The 18595-nt window shown below is 35.9% G+C and overlaps 1 protein-coding gene across 2 annotated transcripts in view; it reads right to left on the bottom strand.

Moving 5' to 3' along the window:
• Positions 1-18595, bottom strand: part of CHD1 (chromodomain helicase DNA binding protein 1) — a 55546-nt gene that overhangs the window by 32595 nt on the left and 4356 nt on the right. For both annotated transcript variants that reach the window (XM_077171144.1, XM_054652264.2), the window contains exons 3-5: positions 4337-4541; positions 3227-3328; positions 1862-1929 (exon numbers count right to left, since the gene is read on the bottom strand). In XM_077171144.1, coding sequence (XP_077027259.1) covers positions 1862-1929; positions 3227-3328; positions 4337-4541 — 375 coding nt within the window. The remainder of the gene's footprint in view (positions 1-1861; positions 1930-3226; positions 3329-4336; positions 4542-18595) is intronic.

The following is an 18595-nucleotide window of genomic DNA, read 5'->3' as shown; positions in this document are numbered from 1 at the left end:
TGTTCAAAGCATAAAGTTCTATCATACTGTATTCTGGAGAGTCTCATATTTGACATATTGTCTAATGCCTATGGTCTCTGTGGCCCATGTGAAGAATCAGCAACTTTGGCACGAGAAATGAAAAATAACAGGCAGATTTGAGAAATGCAGAAAAACCTGAAAACCTGAACTGCAACAACTAGTGAGTAGCACTGGCTCCCAAAAGCTTCTACTAAACTCTCAAATTAGTGCTTCACAGCCAGGCAAAGTACTACGAGTAAGACACTTGTGACTGAGTGTCCTAGGTTACAATATAAAGATGTATTCTATTCCCATCCTCAAAAGCTGCTGAAACCAGGAGGGGCATTGTTTTTTCCTCATCTCCTCTTAATGGGCCCAACAATGCCTTGCCACATGACTCAGAGATAACTCCCTCCAGGAGCCATTTCTATTTAATGGGTAATCAAGAACCCACTGCATGACTCAGAAGGGTATCAGCCCATTGTGAGATGCTCCACCCAGGGGGGAGGAGCTAAGCATCACCACCTGGATATAATCTGGGCTTTGGGACAGAACTGGCAGCCCTTACCAGTTTCCAGAGGACAAGAGCTTCCAGATCTTTTTCACAGGATCACCACTTCAACAAGACCCTTTTATCTAGACTGCTACCACCACCCTAACTAGCAGGGTGTCAGGTTGTATTCTGACTCTTGTCAATGGTTTTCTTCTTTTGTACTATTGCATGTATTTGGTTTTTGTTGTGTTGTGTCTGTTAAGGTTGGACTGTTATGTTTCCCCCTTTCTTGTAATGGCTCAGCCCTGGTTATCTCCTCCTTCCCTTGTGCTGCCAGTTATCCCAACTCCTCCCCAGTTGCCATGGCAACTAATGTATCCTATCTCAAATCCCTCCCCAGTGCCCTGTCCATCACTTGGCGCTCCCAACTTTCTCTCCAGAAACTTCCAGCTAGAGCGTCAAGTGATTGGCTCAGGGGCTGGACCCCCCTCAAGTTATCCCCATTGGTGCTTTCCCTAAGTCAATCTTTTGTATCTCACTCTCCTCTGAAATTCTATTCGCCTGAGGACCAACTCTTTCCCTGTCTCCTTCCCCCCTTATAAGCTGCTGTAACCTCTCTGAAACTGTCTCTGGCTGTTGGTTCCCTTGGGACCCGATAAACCTGGATTCACCACAGCTGGAGTAAGCTGTCTTCTGCTGATTGTAGCTGCAAGCCACGTCCTTCAATAAGGCTATCGCTGCTGTCATAGCACAGGGCGATTGCCTTAGGTGCTGTACTCGATCACTGAAATCAGGATAGTGCCCCAATACTGCTAGCGGTGCTGGATTGCTAGCAGGGACGTCGGAGAAGGACAATCCTCCAGCTGGCTGCTTCAGGTTTTATTCCCTTTTCCTAATAAACTGTGTTTCTGACTTGGAGTCTCTCACTGGTTTTGCTTTCAACAGAGAACTCTTGAGTAGCAGGATCCCCTGATTTCTGCTTAACTGAAATTTTTTACTTCATGACAGGAAAGATGATGTACAGTATCTTGATTCAAACTCTTACTTTACACAGGAAAATTCAATCTTAATACCTTAAATAACAACTTAATCAAGTGAAGTTGTTATTAAACTGCAACAAAGTTAAACTGCAACAAAGTATTTTAGAAATAAAAGCACTGATGAATGTTTTCAAACATATTGCAGACTCATGCTGAGAAACTAGTGTGATAGAGATGCTCATTTGACAGTTCATTTTAAAATTACAAAATTAGAAATGAAAGATCAAGACAAGAAGAGAAATTGAGCATCTTAAGAGTGAGGAAATCAAACATAAGCATCTGTCTCTATAATAAAAAATGTGTGCTATTACTTAGGAAAATAGCTTACTCTTTATGTGTTTTTTTCTTGGTTTCACTGGATGAGTCATCTGCTGAATCTTCACTACTTGAGGAGTCCTGCAGAGGAAGGAAATAAACCAAAGCCAAAGGAAATAAACCAAAGGCAACTCATTTTTACAAGAACAATTATGTAAAAAATCTTCTAACAAGTAGATTTTGAAAAGATATATCAGTTTCCACTGCCAAATTTGAGTTTCCACTGTCAAATTTTACCCTCTTCATGCCTTCCAATTTAGCTGTTTGAATCCTGGTATTGTTTTTGTACTTATCCATCTATGAATACACCATGCAAATACTGCTCTGAAGAACACCACATAAAACTCCCATCTTAAAAAATCAACATTGTGCCCACATAAAAACAGTCATGGTGTAAACTGCTCCACATTACTCAAGATGACGTCTCTATAAAAATCCTAATGAAATCTTCTACCCTCAAGAGCTTTTCCACTTTTCATATCCATTCACATTAAAACACCAGTTTAAGAAAATTTTGAGAATAGCATATCCCTTCTTTCTTTACAGTAGAAGTAAAAACAAGAACCCCCTTAAGGCTAGGTTTTCTTAAGGCCAGTCTCATTGTCTTAAACTTAGTTTAGAAGAACTTTTATCCTGAAAAGCATCTTTCTGGAAGAGAGTGCTTAACAGGTGTAAATTAAAATTTTAATGATACATGATTAAGTTTTCTGTTTAAAAGATGAGCTCCTAAATCAGACAAAACCAGAAATTCAACCAAATGAGTGTGACTACAGTACAAAGTCTTTGTAATACAGGACAAAAAGACATCTTTACAAATAAAATACAGTTCATAGTTTTGATTAGTGTTCTTAAAAGATATTCCTACTGCAAAAAGTCAGTATTTCTTTAGCCTATGATTAAGGTTTTGAAATACCTGGAATACAGGCCTCATACTTAAAATACAAGAATTCTTCTGTAGTAACTATTACAAGACTTGTAAAAATTAGTTTTCTACTTCATGTGGATTTTCTGAAAACTATAGCTGATATCTTTTCCAAAAACACGTTGAAAAAATAATTTAGCATTTTTATTTGTCTTTACAATAAACTCAAGAAGCCAGAAATACAGTGTAAGTCAGTACTGTGTGGCTTGAAAATTTCGTCTAGACAGCACAGAATAGCTACCTAAAAAAAGCACAGAATAGCACTGCTATAATTTTGGGACAACTCACTTGGAAACAAGTAACCAGAGGTATCTTTACTTTTCTGCATAAAAATGTCAGTTATTTGAATGTTAATTTTATAGACTAAGCCCAGGCTTCTATGCTCACTCAGAGAATATAAATTCGCTCAATGTAATTTTATTGCAGTGTGTACATTTTAAAAATTACATTAATCACCTCTTCTGAAACACTGTCTGATGAGGCTGCCTTTTGTTGTTGCTGCTTCTTGAGTACTGCTGATCTTTGTACGGCAAGTACACTTGGACTAGACTTCCAAAACTAAACAGGAATAGACATGCAAGAGTCAGTTAAACATACTGAAAATCTCCAGTTTACCACATATTTACTTTTCCTAAGTAGCATCTTAATTTTATCAATTAAAACATTTCACTACAAAAAAAATTCACTACAAAACACTAACATTAACTAACAATATCAGAGAGCTTTTTAAAGTCGTAAGATTTCTACAAAACAGAATGTTATATGCTAATCACTAGGATGATTACTGAAACATGTTTAACCGTAGTTGTGTAGGTAATTGTTAAAGCAAAACTTCGTAAAGTACATTTTTAAATTCACACAGATAAATTCTTTCAGATTGCTCAACTGCTATGATTTTGTTTCATACAGTAACAGTTAAACATATGGGAAAAAATTTAACAGAAAATCCTTAACAATCTTCAGTTCTTGCTGTGACTCATCCATGACTACCTTCATAAATATGGTATACCACTCCATAAACATGGGAGAGTGCATGTAATTCTGGCCCACTGGATTGAAGAGATTTCTCAACATCACTTTTTTCCTGCTCTTAGCACACTTATTGATAAAGAAAGCTAACCATATGTAAGCTTGAAATTTTTACACAATTATGTATACATACAATGAAACCAAGCATTTGAGAAACAATGTAAAAACAGAATTCAGGAACAACAGTATATGTTATTTTTCTCTTAAGTAAGTTCCAGTAAATTAGCACATGCTTCTGTATGATGAAATTTAGGCAGCCTTTTAACTGAAAATACTTACAAATGTGAGAATTTTAAAAGCACAAATCTGAACACTTATATGAGAAACCTGCCCAATGTTTAAGGCAGCAAAGTACATGCTTTCACTGCCCCAATCAAGCTAAAATCTAATTAAGAACATTTCATTACCTGTTTTTTTTTTAATGAGCACTGATCTTTAAAATAATTTTAACATATTTTTTTACTATTTCCTTGCCAATTTTTTAGTATTTCCTTTGCCATTTCCTTGACAAAGAATTCATTTATATATCTTGTTTACCTCAGATCCGTCAACTTTTGGTGGTTTAGATTGAATTTGTTTCTTCTCTCTAGATGTGTCAGACTCTGATTCTGACTGAGTCCCTGACTCTGAACCAGAGTCAGAGTCACTGCTGCCTGACTGGCTGCTGCTTCCGTCACTACTGCTTCCAGAGCTTGAACCAGATCCAGAAGCTGATGCTGACCCAGAATCATCATCTGATCGGCTGCAATGACAAGTTAGTAGGATATTACACAAGTGCCAAAGTAACAGGATTAAAAGTTAAGATTAAAAAATAAGTCATCTTAGCTTTACCTATAACTCGAGTGCTAAGTCAGACCAGACTACATAAGCTGAGTTGAATAAAACTAAAAATAAACAGGGAATAAGAATTTCAAGTGTAATTAGATACTTTATGTGAAGCCAAAATAAAGATAAAGCAAAACCATCAAATTAATACAGCAGTGTCATACAGGGAAATTAAAAGCGGTAGAAATGCTTTGTAGCCATACAAACAAGCTTCACTCCCTTCAAAATCCCTGCTTTAGTGCCATCAAATGCCATACTAGCTAATGGTTTTGTCTACTTCACAAAAGACTATCCAATATTGTTTTCAATCTTCATAAAGCTGTGGTAGTCCTTAGAACAAAACAAAAAGCTACACAGATTGTGGTCTTCTGTTAAAAGAGCAGTACAAACTTTTCCCACACAGGCAACTCTGAATTTGTCAGAGGTGGTATGACTTATGCCAAAGCACTTTCCTTGGCATACACTTGAGCTGTCTAAATTACTTCATCTGTATATTCATCTTACACCACATTTAACATAATTAGAACACGCATTAATTAAAGATTCTTCTTTTAAAATTTTAGCATTTGTTTTTCACAGAGAAGATGAGTTTGAAACTTTAGTAAAATTCCTTACTAGATTAATACTATATTTCAAAGATATCATGAGAAAGAAACACCACATAGCAAAATTATTTCAAATTATGTACACACTGACACAAATGCTTAAAAACCAGAGTAAACATGAAGCTGGAACTGAAAATGTTAAAGCCAAAGCCATATCAAAGCCCAGTTGTCTCTGCCAGCACAATTCATCTGGCTGACAATCAGCTGGAGGTGAGGTGGGGGAGAGGGAAGATTGATCATTTGCCCCAGAATATACTTAACTGACTATTTTAGAACTGCAGAACAAAGCAAAATCGCTCCTCTGCTTTTGCTGCCACCAACAAAACTGTGCCAGAAAAGAAGAAATGAAGCTATTCATTAACAGATCCCTGCAGAATGCACCTCCATCAGCCATCTGCAACCAGCAACCAGGAAAAGAAAGAGGGGCAAAGTGAACACAGTAAAGCTTCCTTGCTCTGAAGAGCAAGATGCGGAGAAACATGTTGCTACTGGGTTCCTTGCACTTGCCAAAAGGAAAGCTAGGAAACAAGAAGGCTGCTCCGAAATTTCTAATTTCTTTCAATAAAGTCTTACTTCAGGCATGGTGCTGTAACACTAACTCCACCTGCCCAAAAAGCAGGTTACAGAATATGATGCTACAATATATGACTGGAGGTTTAATAACACCACAAATTAATGACACTCCATGACTGTCTTCTTAAGAGAAGGAAAAACTATTGTAATAGAGTTTTTGCACACAAGTATTGCCTTACCTTAAATCCTAGGTGAATTGCACCTTTATAAAACAACCATATTGCTCAGCAAAGCAAAGTGCCATCAATACATGCCAGAGAGACTACAGAAGGCCTTTACTAACTGTAAATGAAGATATATAAAAGAAAACTCAGCATGGAGAGACACAAGTAGATACCGGACAAAGTTCTAGTCATAAAAAGCTAACAAAAATATGTAAATCCTACAGAACCTTGAAGGAGGGGAAAGGAATCAAGTACCTTCATGCAGGACAAGGCTTGCTTGAAGAGGACATTAATAACATGTATTACCAAATCAAAAACTTATGCAAAACACTAAGCCATATGGATGGTAATTAAGTTAGCTTTCCATATAGCAGTAAAATTGTTCACACATACTAATACAGTGCTAACCATAGGTTTAACAGCATAACAGAGACAGAGGCGACCAAGACAAAGTGCCTGTTTTCTAAGGTAGCATGGGGAAACTAACACTGGAATAATACATCTTTGTCAACTTGCTAACACTGTAAGAAATATCTAAACCAGATACAGAAGAGAATGGTGGAGAGATAAAAGAAAATACAAAAAAAATTTCAGTTTACTCAGATAAGTAAGCAAGAATTACACTGATTAGACAGAAGCACAGAATCATCAAGATTGGAAGAGCCTTTCAAGAACATCCAGTGAACCGAGCACTATCACTCTAACTCCTAAACCACTTCACCCAGCACCAGACGAAATGCCTCTTGGACATCTCCAGGGATAAACAATTGATGGGAAATTTTAAGTTGTTTTATGTTCTTCCCAGAAATTGAGTGAAGTTCAAAACCAAAGGGGACTGAAAAAGGGAAAATAAAACTGTAGTGGGTAATGCTATTTGCTGTAGAGTTCAATGCAAAAAAAAAAAGCTAATGCCAGATTTTATTATTTATTAAGAGATCAGCTACCTATCATCTAAGGTCTCTGTAAACAATACCAACATGTCAACATGTGGATTTTGATGTAGATCATGTAGTATTCGAAAACAAGAACATGGGCTCCTCCTTATCTTGCCAGCTACCTCTCATTGAACCTCTGAGTCTGGTAACAAATTTCCACTAGGCTTATAAGAAGCAAACATAACCCTTGTTTCTCAAAATAAATTGGCCTGATTTGGAGAAGAACAGCCTAATAGAACTCACATCACAACACACAGTAACATCTGACAAAGAGTAAAAATCTTAATTCAACCACATTACTAATAAATGTAAGACTACAAAACAAACCTGCACACAGAAGTAAAAGAAATGGGGAGAGAAATTACAAGAAAATTACAGGAAATTACAAGAAGAAAAAAACAAATAATAAAGTTCACCACAACTGATTTAGAGCTTCCCTCACGATACCATGCATGAAGGACAATGTAGGATCCCTACGAGAGATTAATATATGGTACATAGAAAAAATAGTCAAATGAAATACAAACATTATAGCACCAATAATAACTTACTAGGCTTTCTTATCCCACAGTGTCAAATCAGAACAAGGAAAGGGGAAATGACAAACTGAGGTATCCTGAAATAATTTTACAATCAGGGTAACAGCAACAACTTGCTGAAATATTTATCAAAGCTTAGTAATCCATGACAGTTTACATACATGCATAAAACATTTGAAATTAACTCACAAAAAGCACTACAGAAGTTCAAACACACAAGGCTACTCTATGTTGGGAAGAGCCTACTTCAACTATTATCATCAAAATTAATGCAGTTGCGCGAAACTTGTGTGAACTACAAGTTCTGCCTGTGCAGATATCTTCAGATAAAAATCTCAGATATCTTCATAGAACTACAGTGTGTATTAAGAAAATTAGGTAAGAATAACAAATAGGTTTTCATTTCTACTGTTGACTTGCCTGTTGACTTCTTCTTGGTTGACTTACTGCAGAACAAGTAACTGAAAGGCTCTCTTGAGGGCTACCAAAGCAATGTTTCTTTTATCATGTACTTTCATAGACTCTTTCAGCCTGAAACCTGAAGGCACAAACTCTACAAAGATAGCACTATAAGTCAGAAATCTAAAGCTCTTGTTTGCAAAGGAGATAGAAAGTTGAATAATAAATAAGCTCTGCATAACAACAAATTGCAGATCTTCAAGACAGTATAGACAAGCAGCACTGCATGAGCTAGAACACTTACAAATCCCCGACAGCTGCAACAGTCCATACTTCAAAGGACTTTCCTCCACAGAAATATGAAGGATTTGAAGCAATAGTAACAGAGATGGGGCACATAAGGCAAAAAACACATCTACAGGAAGAACTACAGGTTTAGGGCTCAGTTTTCAGTGTGTAAAATATTTTCAATATTAGAGAGAAAATTAGTATTTTTCTTTCTATAAGTCAAAGACCCAAAAGAGAGCATGTTTATGCCAAGATCAAAATTTTATACACTTCTGGATGCATACTGTCCTTTTGCTTTTCCCCTACTTAAAAAAAATAAAATATTTGTCTAGCACTTTTAATTATAATATTTTGTGTAACACAGCAGTTTAAAGAAAACATTTTTGTATAAACACAGCAACAACAAAACCTCTGTTGTCTAACAGGGCTAGGTATCTATTCAAACAGAAATTGAATATAATTTTTCAGTCCAAGAATTAGTTCTTAATTAGCTATAAAGTTCTGTATCTACAAGACAGACAGAAAGAATAGAGTTGATTATCAACTGTTTCTTTTTTTTATTTCTTCACATATCTCATGTAAAGCAGTTTTAGACTGATATCAGACTCAACTAACAATCCACTATCGATATAACAGAGCACCTTATTAGTTTTTTACAAAACACCTGTAAAAAAGCAGCAGCAATGAAGTAAAAGCATAGACCTATGTAACTTTTTCTGACAATGAACAAATCCACCAAAATGTGCACAGACTTATTTGGGACAAAGGGAGAAGAGCTATGTAAAGAGGAGAATAAAGAATTACGTTTCCCATCACAACAGATGGAAAAGTTAAATATATCTGTGGCATTTTCTAGCCATATCTCTTAAGCACTGTCCATAATGAAAGTAAAAATTAAGTCTTACTGAAAACCCAATGTAGCAGCAGTTTTCCTTTTCAACTTCTATTAAGCATAGATACTAGCAGTTACTATATCATATCAATTTAACACACAGAGATACCAATGATTTCTAGCACCTTGCCTCTGCAGATATAACATCACTGGGACATTATCTGTACTTCTACTTTTGTTTCACAGAACAAAACAATGAGTCGTTGCTTCACATTATCGCATGAGCCAGACTGACCCTGCCTCAGGACTTAGCTGAGAAACCAGCTCTTAAAGACAGCCTTCCTAGTGATAAAGACAATCCATACTTCAAACTGATGTGAGGAATGCCAAGATTTACCTAAAGGCTTTATCATGCTCCAAGGAGTCAGCCTTGGAGCTGCAGTATTTGCCCTAAGGTGTTTTATGTATGAGAAATAACTTCCCCCTCTCCCAGCCTCACCAACACTTTGCAGATGAAAGAAAACTGGCACATGAAGACAATGGTTATCAAAGAGGAGTGCACATAAGCAGACAAGACAATCAGTGGGGGTATGTAAAGAATATATTGGAACCGATATTAAGATTTAATTTTTATCTAAAACAAGTAAACAAAGCAAAAAACCCCACCCAAACCAAAGTAACAACCTATGAAATGCAAGAAGGAAAGGATGGGAAGGACAGCAAGGGACAGAAAGGAAGGAAGGGGAGGAAGGGAGACCCCAAACCACAAATTCAACTCTACAAACATTCAACTATTAAATAAATGGTTTGATGTTGGAATATTGAGGGACATAAGACAGATAATGGACTTTGGACCTGGTTAACATAAGAGATTTGATTACAGGATGCCTTGACAAAAGCAAACGGAACTTTGAAAATTAGACCTAAATTGCAAGAAGACTAAATCAGACAGGTTTATCGGAAAAAAAACCTAACCCTAAACTCTGCAAGCAAGAGATGTAATATGCTTAGGTTTGTGTATGTGATTTTAACTTAATCATTGTAGTACACATTACTAGTCTCTCTGAAATAGCATATAAGCGCTTGTATCCACCAATAAAACTGGATTCTGATCAACGAATAAGTCTTCCCAGTCTCTCTCCATCGCCAACAGTTTGACACCTGTAAGCTCACTCAGCCCGTATGTCTGTCTGATGGCCCTGTGTCAAGTAAGGCAGTTGAGGGGCCCTGGAGTAAGTATGTGCTCCACCACCCAGAAGGGTGACAGTGGCACAATCACTCCATTCCTTCTGTGTGCAAGTGAGACAGACTTGTGTGCAGCTTATCTCTGCCTGATGAGGTGGATTCCTGGATCATATTACTTAGTTTTGACCAAATTAACCCTTACAGAATGGAGTAGTTTAAAAAGAGTCCTGTAAGGAAACAATGGACTCAAAGTACTGTGAATGCATGTGAAAAGAAAATGGCAGCACTACACTTCTACTACAGTAGGAGCTCTTCATAAGTCACACTCCAAGATAACAATGACTATTAGTGACATCTGACAAGAATTTGGATTAAAGAAAATTTCAGTTATCAAGACTATTCAAAATACTACTTTTTAACAATTACTCATTGTTAACAATTACTTGTTGACCATTGTTAACAATTACTCATACCCTAAATGTGTATCATATCTTGAGATTATTAGCCAATGGTAGCATGAAACCATCACAATTAACAAGACATCTGAAAACTAACCATCCAAAACACAAAAATAAACCTTCATTTTTTTCCAGCAATGTTTCAAGTAATACAATAATAGTAAATCTTGGACTTTTAAAAATGTCCCTTATTTTAATGATAAATTAAACTAGCAGCCTACTCTGAGGTTTTCTTACCTAAGATCAAGGGGGAAAAACCATCATGCCATCTGAGAATTGAATTTTTGTGACTTAAAAATAGGTAAAATAATGCATGGAAAACTACAGTGACAACCTGAAGCTCATTTCTTTGTCAGGAAATGCTGTTCAAAGACACACAGAAAACATTGCTGAAGATTTGAAAAAAACAAGTACTAGAACAAATCATCCATTTCAGAAGGTTTGCTCTACAATTGGATCAAAGTACAGATGTTTCTAACATGTCTCAAATTCTGGAATTTTAATAATGAGGTACATTAAAAATTACTTTTCCTAAGCCATTAAAGGAAAAGCATTAGAGAAGTTACTTTATCAACAGTAAACTACTTCTTTAATTAAAAAAAGTTAAAAAAAGTTTTATGAAAAAACTATGCAAATATAACTAGGAATGTGTGGTTGCTTTGACTGGAATAAAAAACAGTCTAGTAAGGGTGGTAAGAGATTGCACTACAAAATATGTTCATCCACTCCATCAACAACAGGTAAGCTATTGCAGCAAAGAATCTGGAGCCAGAAGAACGCAGGAAGTCACTGATGTTCTTAATTTTATGAAAATAAGTCTATGCAATAGTAAAATATTTACCATATTTTGTAACAAGATAGAAAATTAACTTACGAAACTATTTATGCTATAAGAGGTTTAACTGCTAAGAAGCACTGTCGACAAGGAATATTAGCTCTAGGTGAGCTCTGAGGGTGTTTGTTTTAAAAAGAAGAGTGCTTCAAATATACTAACCATTTCTGTGGAAATAATTTGTTACCAGCAGTATGCTACCTAGCAGATATTTTTCAAAAAAATAAACAGACTTTATGTATCCCTTCCAAGTGAAGGTGACATTTTTAACAGTGAAAAAGCAGGTGCTTTTCAAAAGAAACTCATGCCATAGAGATAGCATTTTGAAAACACATATTTGGAAAGGTTTCCATCATTGTATGATATTACTAAAACCAATGCCTGTTACCTAAAAAAAGCTATTGTATATATACACATTAAAAGCTGGGAGATAAAAATTTCCAGCCTTTATAAAAATCTTCCAAGAAGTTTCAGTGGGTTTTGAATCCATTTGTTAAAAACATGAAAACTGCTATCCCTTCAGATTAACAGGCATGAAATGATTGACAGGGTACTTGGAAATTTACTAGACAAATTATAATAAAAAGCTTCACATAATTAGCTGATGGGATTGAAAAAAAATAGTACTACAACTTAGTAAGTGCAGTTGACAATGCACTTCTCCATATGAAGCCATTTATATTTGCTGGGTATCTTCTTAGATGTGCTAGTCATTAAAATAAGGTAACAAAATAAACTTAATGAGGAACCATACCTTCAAGCCACTGTGTCACAAAATGTTAAACCAAGATATTACTAAACAATAATATTCTTAATATTTTTAGTAAGTGCTAAAAGAGCTCTTTTATCAATAAAAATCTAATATTTTCAAATATTAAATCTTTATCTCAGAATTTTAAATTTTCTAATTCTTGAATATGTTTTATAAAGGTAGATTTTAGTACAAGTATTATTACATTTATATACTTCATAAATGAAATATATATACATTGAGATGCATGCTGAAATATTGACAGGAGTGCACAAACAACAGTTTTGGAGACCACTGCACTAAGGCATTAAATAAAAAAGGTAAAGGAGAGATGTCCTCCTTCACCCAGACAAAGAGCAAGCCTTGGTTATTAAAAACAAAGATCAGTCTGTAATCTATTTTGCAAGATTAACTATGACCCTCTTCCACATGAGCAGTAATTAAATCCTAGTATGCTAGATGCTAAACTTATAGAAATGGGAATTACTTAAGAAGAGGGATATACATTTACACACATAGATTCAAAGAGAGTATTTACATCTGTCATCTCCTCATAGTAAAAGGGGAACACAGAAACGAGAAACAGAACTGTAAAACTTTTCTTTAACTGCTCCTACCTTTGCTCTGAGTTACAGAAATATTTACACAATTCATACTGGGAACAGAATGCCCTGCCACACTTCGAAAACACATTCAGTCCTCACCAATACATTCATCTATTGGTGAGGATATATAAAAACAACTTTTTCTGACACTGATATTTTTGCCCTCTCCAATGTCCCCTACGGTGTCAAAGAGAAGACAGAGCTTTTCAAAACCACTTCTGTTCTCATAAACATCCTTAAGCATCTATGAAAATGTGGAAGAAACAAGCAGGAACAATCAGGCAGTATTTCTTGAGACTGCTGTCCTGAAACCAAGGCATAAACCAGTGGAAATCAACATATAATCTAGGAAAAAACACTAAACCAATTTCAAATGAAAAAGACGTCTTTGGTATTATTCAATTTCAGCACATCTACTACATGGTGTAACACCATCTCTCCTTTTCCCTAGCACATGGAACTGCAGATGTGACTGATAAAACAGGCAACAGCATAGACAACTCAAACCACACTGCAGTGTCTAGCAGCACCACTGCAAATTTAGAGCCCATTTACCAGTTTTTGAAATGCAATTGTTTTCAGTTTCTGAAGGTCATAGGAAAATACATACAGAAGTTTCAGACAGATTTTTAGTAGCTCAGCTGACATTTTCTTCATCTGCTGAAATGGGACACCCCAACAATCAGCTATAACAAGGCAAAAATAATTATAATCAGCTGGAGAGAGATCTAAAAGTTTTTCAGAGCATGAAGACAAATAATCTCTTAAGTAATCTCTGATTTCAACAACTTGTATTAGCAGAATTTCAGAAATGGTTTAATATTCCTTGAAGTGGAAAAGGAAAGGAAATGTGAAATAAGACGAAAACATATATGTTCTGAAAATACTCAATGGAAGCTACTAATGCAAACCAAACGATAAGTGAGAATATTTCACACTATGCTAAAATTTGACTTTTAAAATTATTGCTACGATAAAGACAAAAAGCCTGTCTGACAGAAAGGCGGTTTACCTGCACTTAAGAAACAGAACCTAAGTTCTGCAATGCAGGTATTAATAACACAGGGAGATAATAGCAGTGAGGTAGTCATAATATCTGATTGCTTTCTTTTCCATGTTGGCCTATGGGATTCTTTAACTTCACCTTCATTTTTCCAGGCACAGTCTATAAGCAATTTATTTTCTAGCCAAAGAACTTTAAGCGTCAGCTAATACAATTTAACTAGGTGCATAATTTGACCAACTTTCCTTGCAACAAGTAATGCCCATTAGTGCAAAGCAGCACCACTGACTTTCACAAAACTAGGCATCTGAATTGATATCACAAATTAATGAGATTCTGGTGCCATATCTCTAGGGGAACGATGGCAAGGAACATTAGGCATTTCCTAAAACACTGAATGTCCCCTCTCCAAACTAAACTAACACTAGTATAAAAGACTTTGCAGAACAGTGGACCTTCATAAGGATATGGAAAGTAGAAACAAGCATGATGGATAAAGCACTAATGATCTTCTTGGTACTGCTGAAGTGAGACGATTTCTTTACTGTGCACACAAACCCCAGTAATGATGATAAATTTACCAGTCAACAGTAACTTTCAGTAGCAGGCCAACAGCATATACTGAAAATGAATAGCAGATGTCAGGACGGAAGTTGTACATGAAAAATTAGTTTCGTGTATGTTGACAAACTGAGGTGTAAAGTCTAGAAAGAACATTTTCCAGGATATACACTTAAGAAATCTCTTACTTCCAGCCCTTGATAGTTCCAACTGTACAGCAGCACATGTCAAATCTGATTTCGTATGGAATTTAGAAACACTCTGAAAAGAATTTGCCTGTTGTTTTAATGAACACTGTCTCTGGGTACTCCCTACATATTCAAATCTACGCCTGAATGCAGTATTTATTTATGAACTCTTTGAAAGAAAAGAAACATAGGTTAAAGAAGGTACCAAAGCAGGTAACAGGTTAAAACAAATATTTTTTTTTTCCAACTTCCCCGAATAAATACCTATGTAATGAAACTGGGGAACACTTTGGGGAAATGACAGGCTCAAAACAAGTCCTGCCACATAGCCATTAGTTTAGCTGCCACAGTCTCAAGTTCAGCTTCACTAGCTGATTCTTTAGAACAAGATGCCCCTGAGAGGATCGTACACTGAGAAACTAGGCACTAGGAATACAAATCCTAAAATGGAAAGCTAAACAAGCCACATTCTGGAGGAACTGACAGAAAATTTAGACTCCTGTCTAGGATAGTAACTGAACCAATAACAGCTAATTTAACATCACTGATTTCAAGTGCATTCATTAGACAATGTTACCTTAGTTATCTTCTGTTTCAAGGCTAGTAAGACAGAGCATAACTATTTAAGCAAACTAAAACTCAACACACTAAAAAGTAAAGAGATTTCTATCTGCAAAGTCTTTGAAACTTAGATATCTGAGATGACAATGGACTGTCTCCTTTGATGCTTGGTTACTGGGTTTGTTAAAAAAAGCTGAAGGAAGAAAAGCATAGGAATATGAAGAGCCCATTCAAAATATGCAGAAGTAACAGATACTAAATGCCAAACTCATAAAATTACAAATAAGTTTCTATATGCAAATGTTATGTAAACAGTTTTATTTCTTCCAGAAATCTTAACTATTTAACTTAATTACAATGCATAAGGCAGATTTATCTTATTCATCACTGCCAGTAAAGAACAGAGGGCACAAAGAGTACAATGTTCAATCTGCCAAATGTTATTTCCTGTTCTCAGCTATTACAGAGTATGAACTGCATTGAATTTTCCTGGTATGGGCTAACATTCACCAATATTGTGTTTCCTGTCCTGCAGACTAATTATTTGCTGCTGCTACTGTAAGCAAAGCAATGTTATCAAAATTAAACTGATTACCTACCAACTTTCATGAATCTATGAACTACATTGGAAGTCTTTATTTGAAAGATGCAAGTCACACATCTTAAGAGCACAAAGTTGTTCCAGGAACGCTTCACATGCAGGAGGTATCAGTGATTACCAGGGGTCTACTACTTTGTTGTGTAATCTGAGAAACCTTCAACACATAGCTGGATCCAGCAGCAACACAATGATGTCTTTACTGGAAGCTCCTTAGAGACTACCAGCAAAAAAAGTATTACATGGAATTTAACAAACAAACAAAACAAACCTTTAAAAACCCAAACAAACAACCAACAAACAAACAGACAAAAAAACCCAACCAAAGAAAACAGTTGAAGACAGCTGAGGGACCACATCTGGACAGGTCTGATGTATACACTGCTGGGATCGTAACACTTTGTTTTGAGGAACATGAAAAGCTTGCATCAGCTAAAATCCTGAAACTCTCAGAATAAAGGAATTTAATTCAAAATATGTGGTACAGGTATGTGACATCCAGTTGGGTTACACAAAACACAGGGATAAACTCAGCAAGAGTTACAAAACCAAAGTTAAGATCACATGCAGATCAAGAGCCAGACCATGAATTTTTAATTTTTCCTTTTAGTTAGAAAGGTTTCTAGGAAAAAAATACTTGGGCTTGGATACATGCTCTCTCTGAACTCTTCCAAAAAGAAGGGAAAAGATGCTTTTAACTTGGATTTGGACACCTTATCATACTTTAGTATGCTTAATTTTTTAAGAGATTGTTCCTGATAAAATAACCATTTGTAAATTAAGGAGAAAAATACTGCAAAGAGCTTGCTTTATCCACTAGCTATTTACAGTTCATGCTACCAACAGTTTTCTTCACCATTCAGGTACTTTTGTTGATCTGAGAATTCCTGTGCAGTAAATACGTATCTAAATACATATACAGTTTTATTTATAGGCTCTCTCTTGATGTATACACACATTTTTACTAATACCATCTCTTAAACTCCAACTAAAAAGAAGCCAGTGCATACAAATAATTCTGCAAATATGCTTGGTCAATCTCTGTTTTAACTCCTACTTAGATTTCAGGAAAGCAAGAACCTAAACTCACAGCTTTAAACAAATCATCTTTACTTTCTATGGAAGGCATGCATTTATAGAGTAAATTGAAGCCTGTTGACCACATCTTTACTCTTTACTTAATTATGTGGCTCAGAGATTATGCAGTTCACAAAACAAATTAAACCCACTGAAACTCCTATCTTATTTTAACATCAACTTTCAAGTGTGTAAAAACTTGTAGAAGTCTTTGGTATAAGCAGCTGTTTCCTGCTTACTGTAAAAATGGCCAGCTACCTTCCACTCAAGCAACACTGAGCACATGCCTTTTTACCTAGGAAAGAAAGGTATGCTAAAGTCCTCTATACCTTGTTCTGCAGAAACACATAACAGCAAAGAGATGGGAAATCAGATTGTTATTCAAATAGTGCCCAGCAAGGAAGGACTGCAGTCCTTGTTCTACCTAGCACTTGTCTTGCAGTTCAGGTACAACTGCCCTTCCTTGCTGATTAAGCTTTCTTATTGCTATGTAACTTGAATGTATGTATTCATATTGAAGTTTATATGATGAATTGTACTGAATGACGTCAAGAACACTATACAAAGACACTCTGCTTGAGTAAGCTTCTCAGCATACTGCTAATAAGTCTGCGTCTACACTCACTTGCTATCCAGATAAACAGTATCTGTGATATTTTACCTTGAGCTACATAAAAACATTATAGAATAGTTATTTCTAGTAAACAAGAAACTGGAAACTAGACTCCATTGTGATTACTGGACAGAAACTGGAATACCAAGAAACAAGATTAGTTAACAATGTTTACAACAATTTCCATCACGCTCAGTTCTAGTAGTGATTTAGAGCTTCAGAGGCTGAAATAGGCAAAGTCCAAATGGTGTGGCCATGCACTTTTCCACCTGTAGCAAAAGAGAACTTCAGGATGAATACCTGCAACCAGGGAAAGTTTTCTAGTGATCTAGCAGACAGATGAATAGATTCAATGCTGGAAAGGTATGAAGCAGTGTGGCAAACTGTTCATTCTTCTCACTTAAGAAAAAACAATCACCTTCATAGCTAGACACAGTGAATAAAGGCAAGCTAGAATCCCTTACCACAATGCACCAAGTCAAAGGTCTATGATCAGTCCCTTCTCCAGCCCTCCTACTGCTAAGAATACTACAAGCTTTCAACAACTTTTTCAAGTCATGGTGTTTCCATAAAATGAATGTAAAATGAATGAAAATTTGAAATGAATGAAAATAAATGAAAGTAATGAAAATAAAACAACACAGGAATGCAACTTGACACCATATACCAAAGGCAAGCAAACTGTTTTACTGCACTTCTGCAGTATCGAATTTGCAAACTGACACAAATTTTCAAAGACTTCTCCTACTTAACACCAATGCTGCCGCTTAGATGATCACTGTACTCATCTTCACCTCTTCTTTTTTCCTACTAATTCTTGAATTTGATCTTCTTTGCAATTCACTCCCAGCAGCAGTTCTCAATTGCTTTCTTCACTTATTTCATTTCCACCCCTAGCATTCTGAACAGAATGGGATCACTATAAGCTTAGGAAACATATTCTGTTGCAAATTTCTACCTCCATCCTCTAAAATTCATACATCCAGATTAGAAGGATAATTACAGCAACACATCCCAAGTTACAGTAAAGTATCCGTCTACAGCTGCACCTTGCTAAGGTACCTCACCTCAGGGTGAAAATCATCTAGAGTACTCGAAATCTACACATTAAAGTAAAAAACTGCTCAGCTATAAACCAAGGCTAAGTCATATAAAAATATTTTGCATTATTTTAATAACAGAACTAGGTTAGACTGAAGAGAGT

Source organism: Agelaius phoeniceus, chromosome Z, assembly GCF_051311805.1.
Source record: "Agelaius phoeniceus isolate bAgePho1 chromosome Z, bAgePho1.hap1, whole genome shotgun sequence".
NCBI classification, from domain to species: domain Eukaryota; kingdom Metazoa; phylum Chordata; class Aves; order Passeriformes; family Icteridae; genus Agelaius; species Agelaius phoeniceus.
Note: the sequence above shows the minus strand (reverse complement) of the source record. Positions and strands in the feature narration are given on the sequence as shown.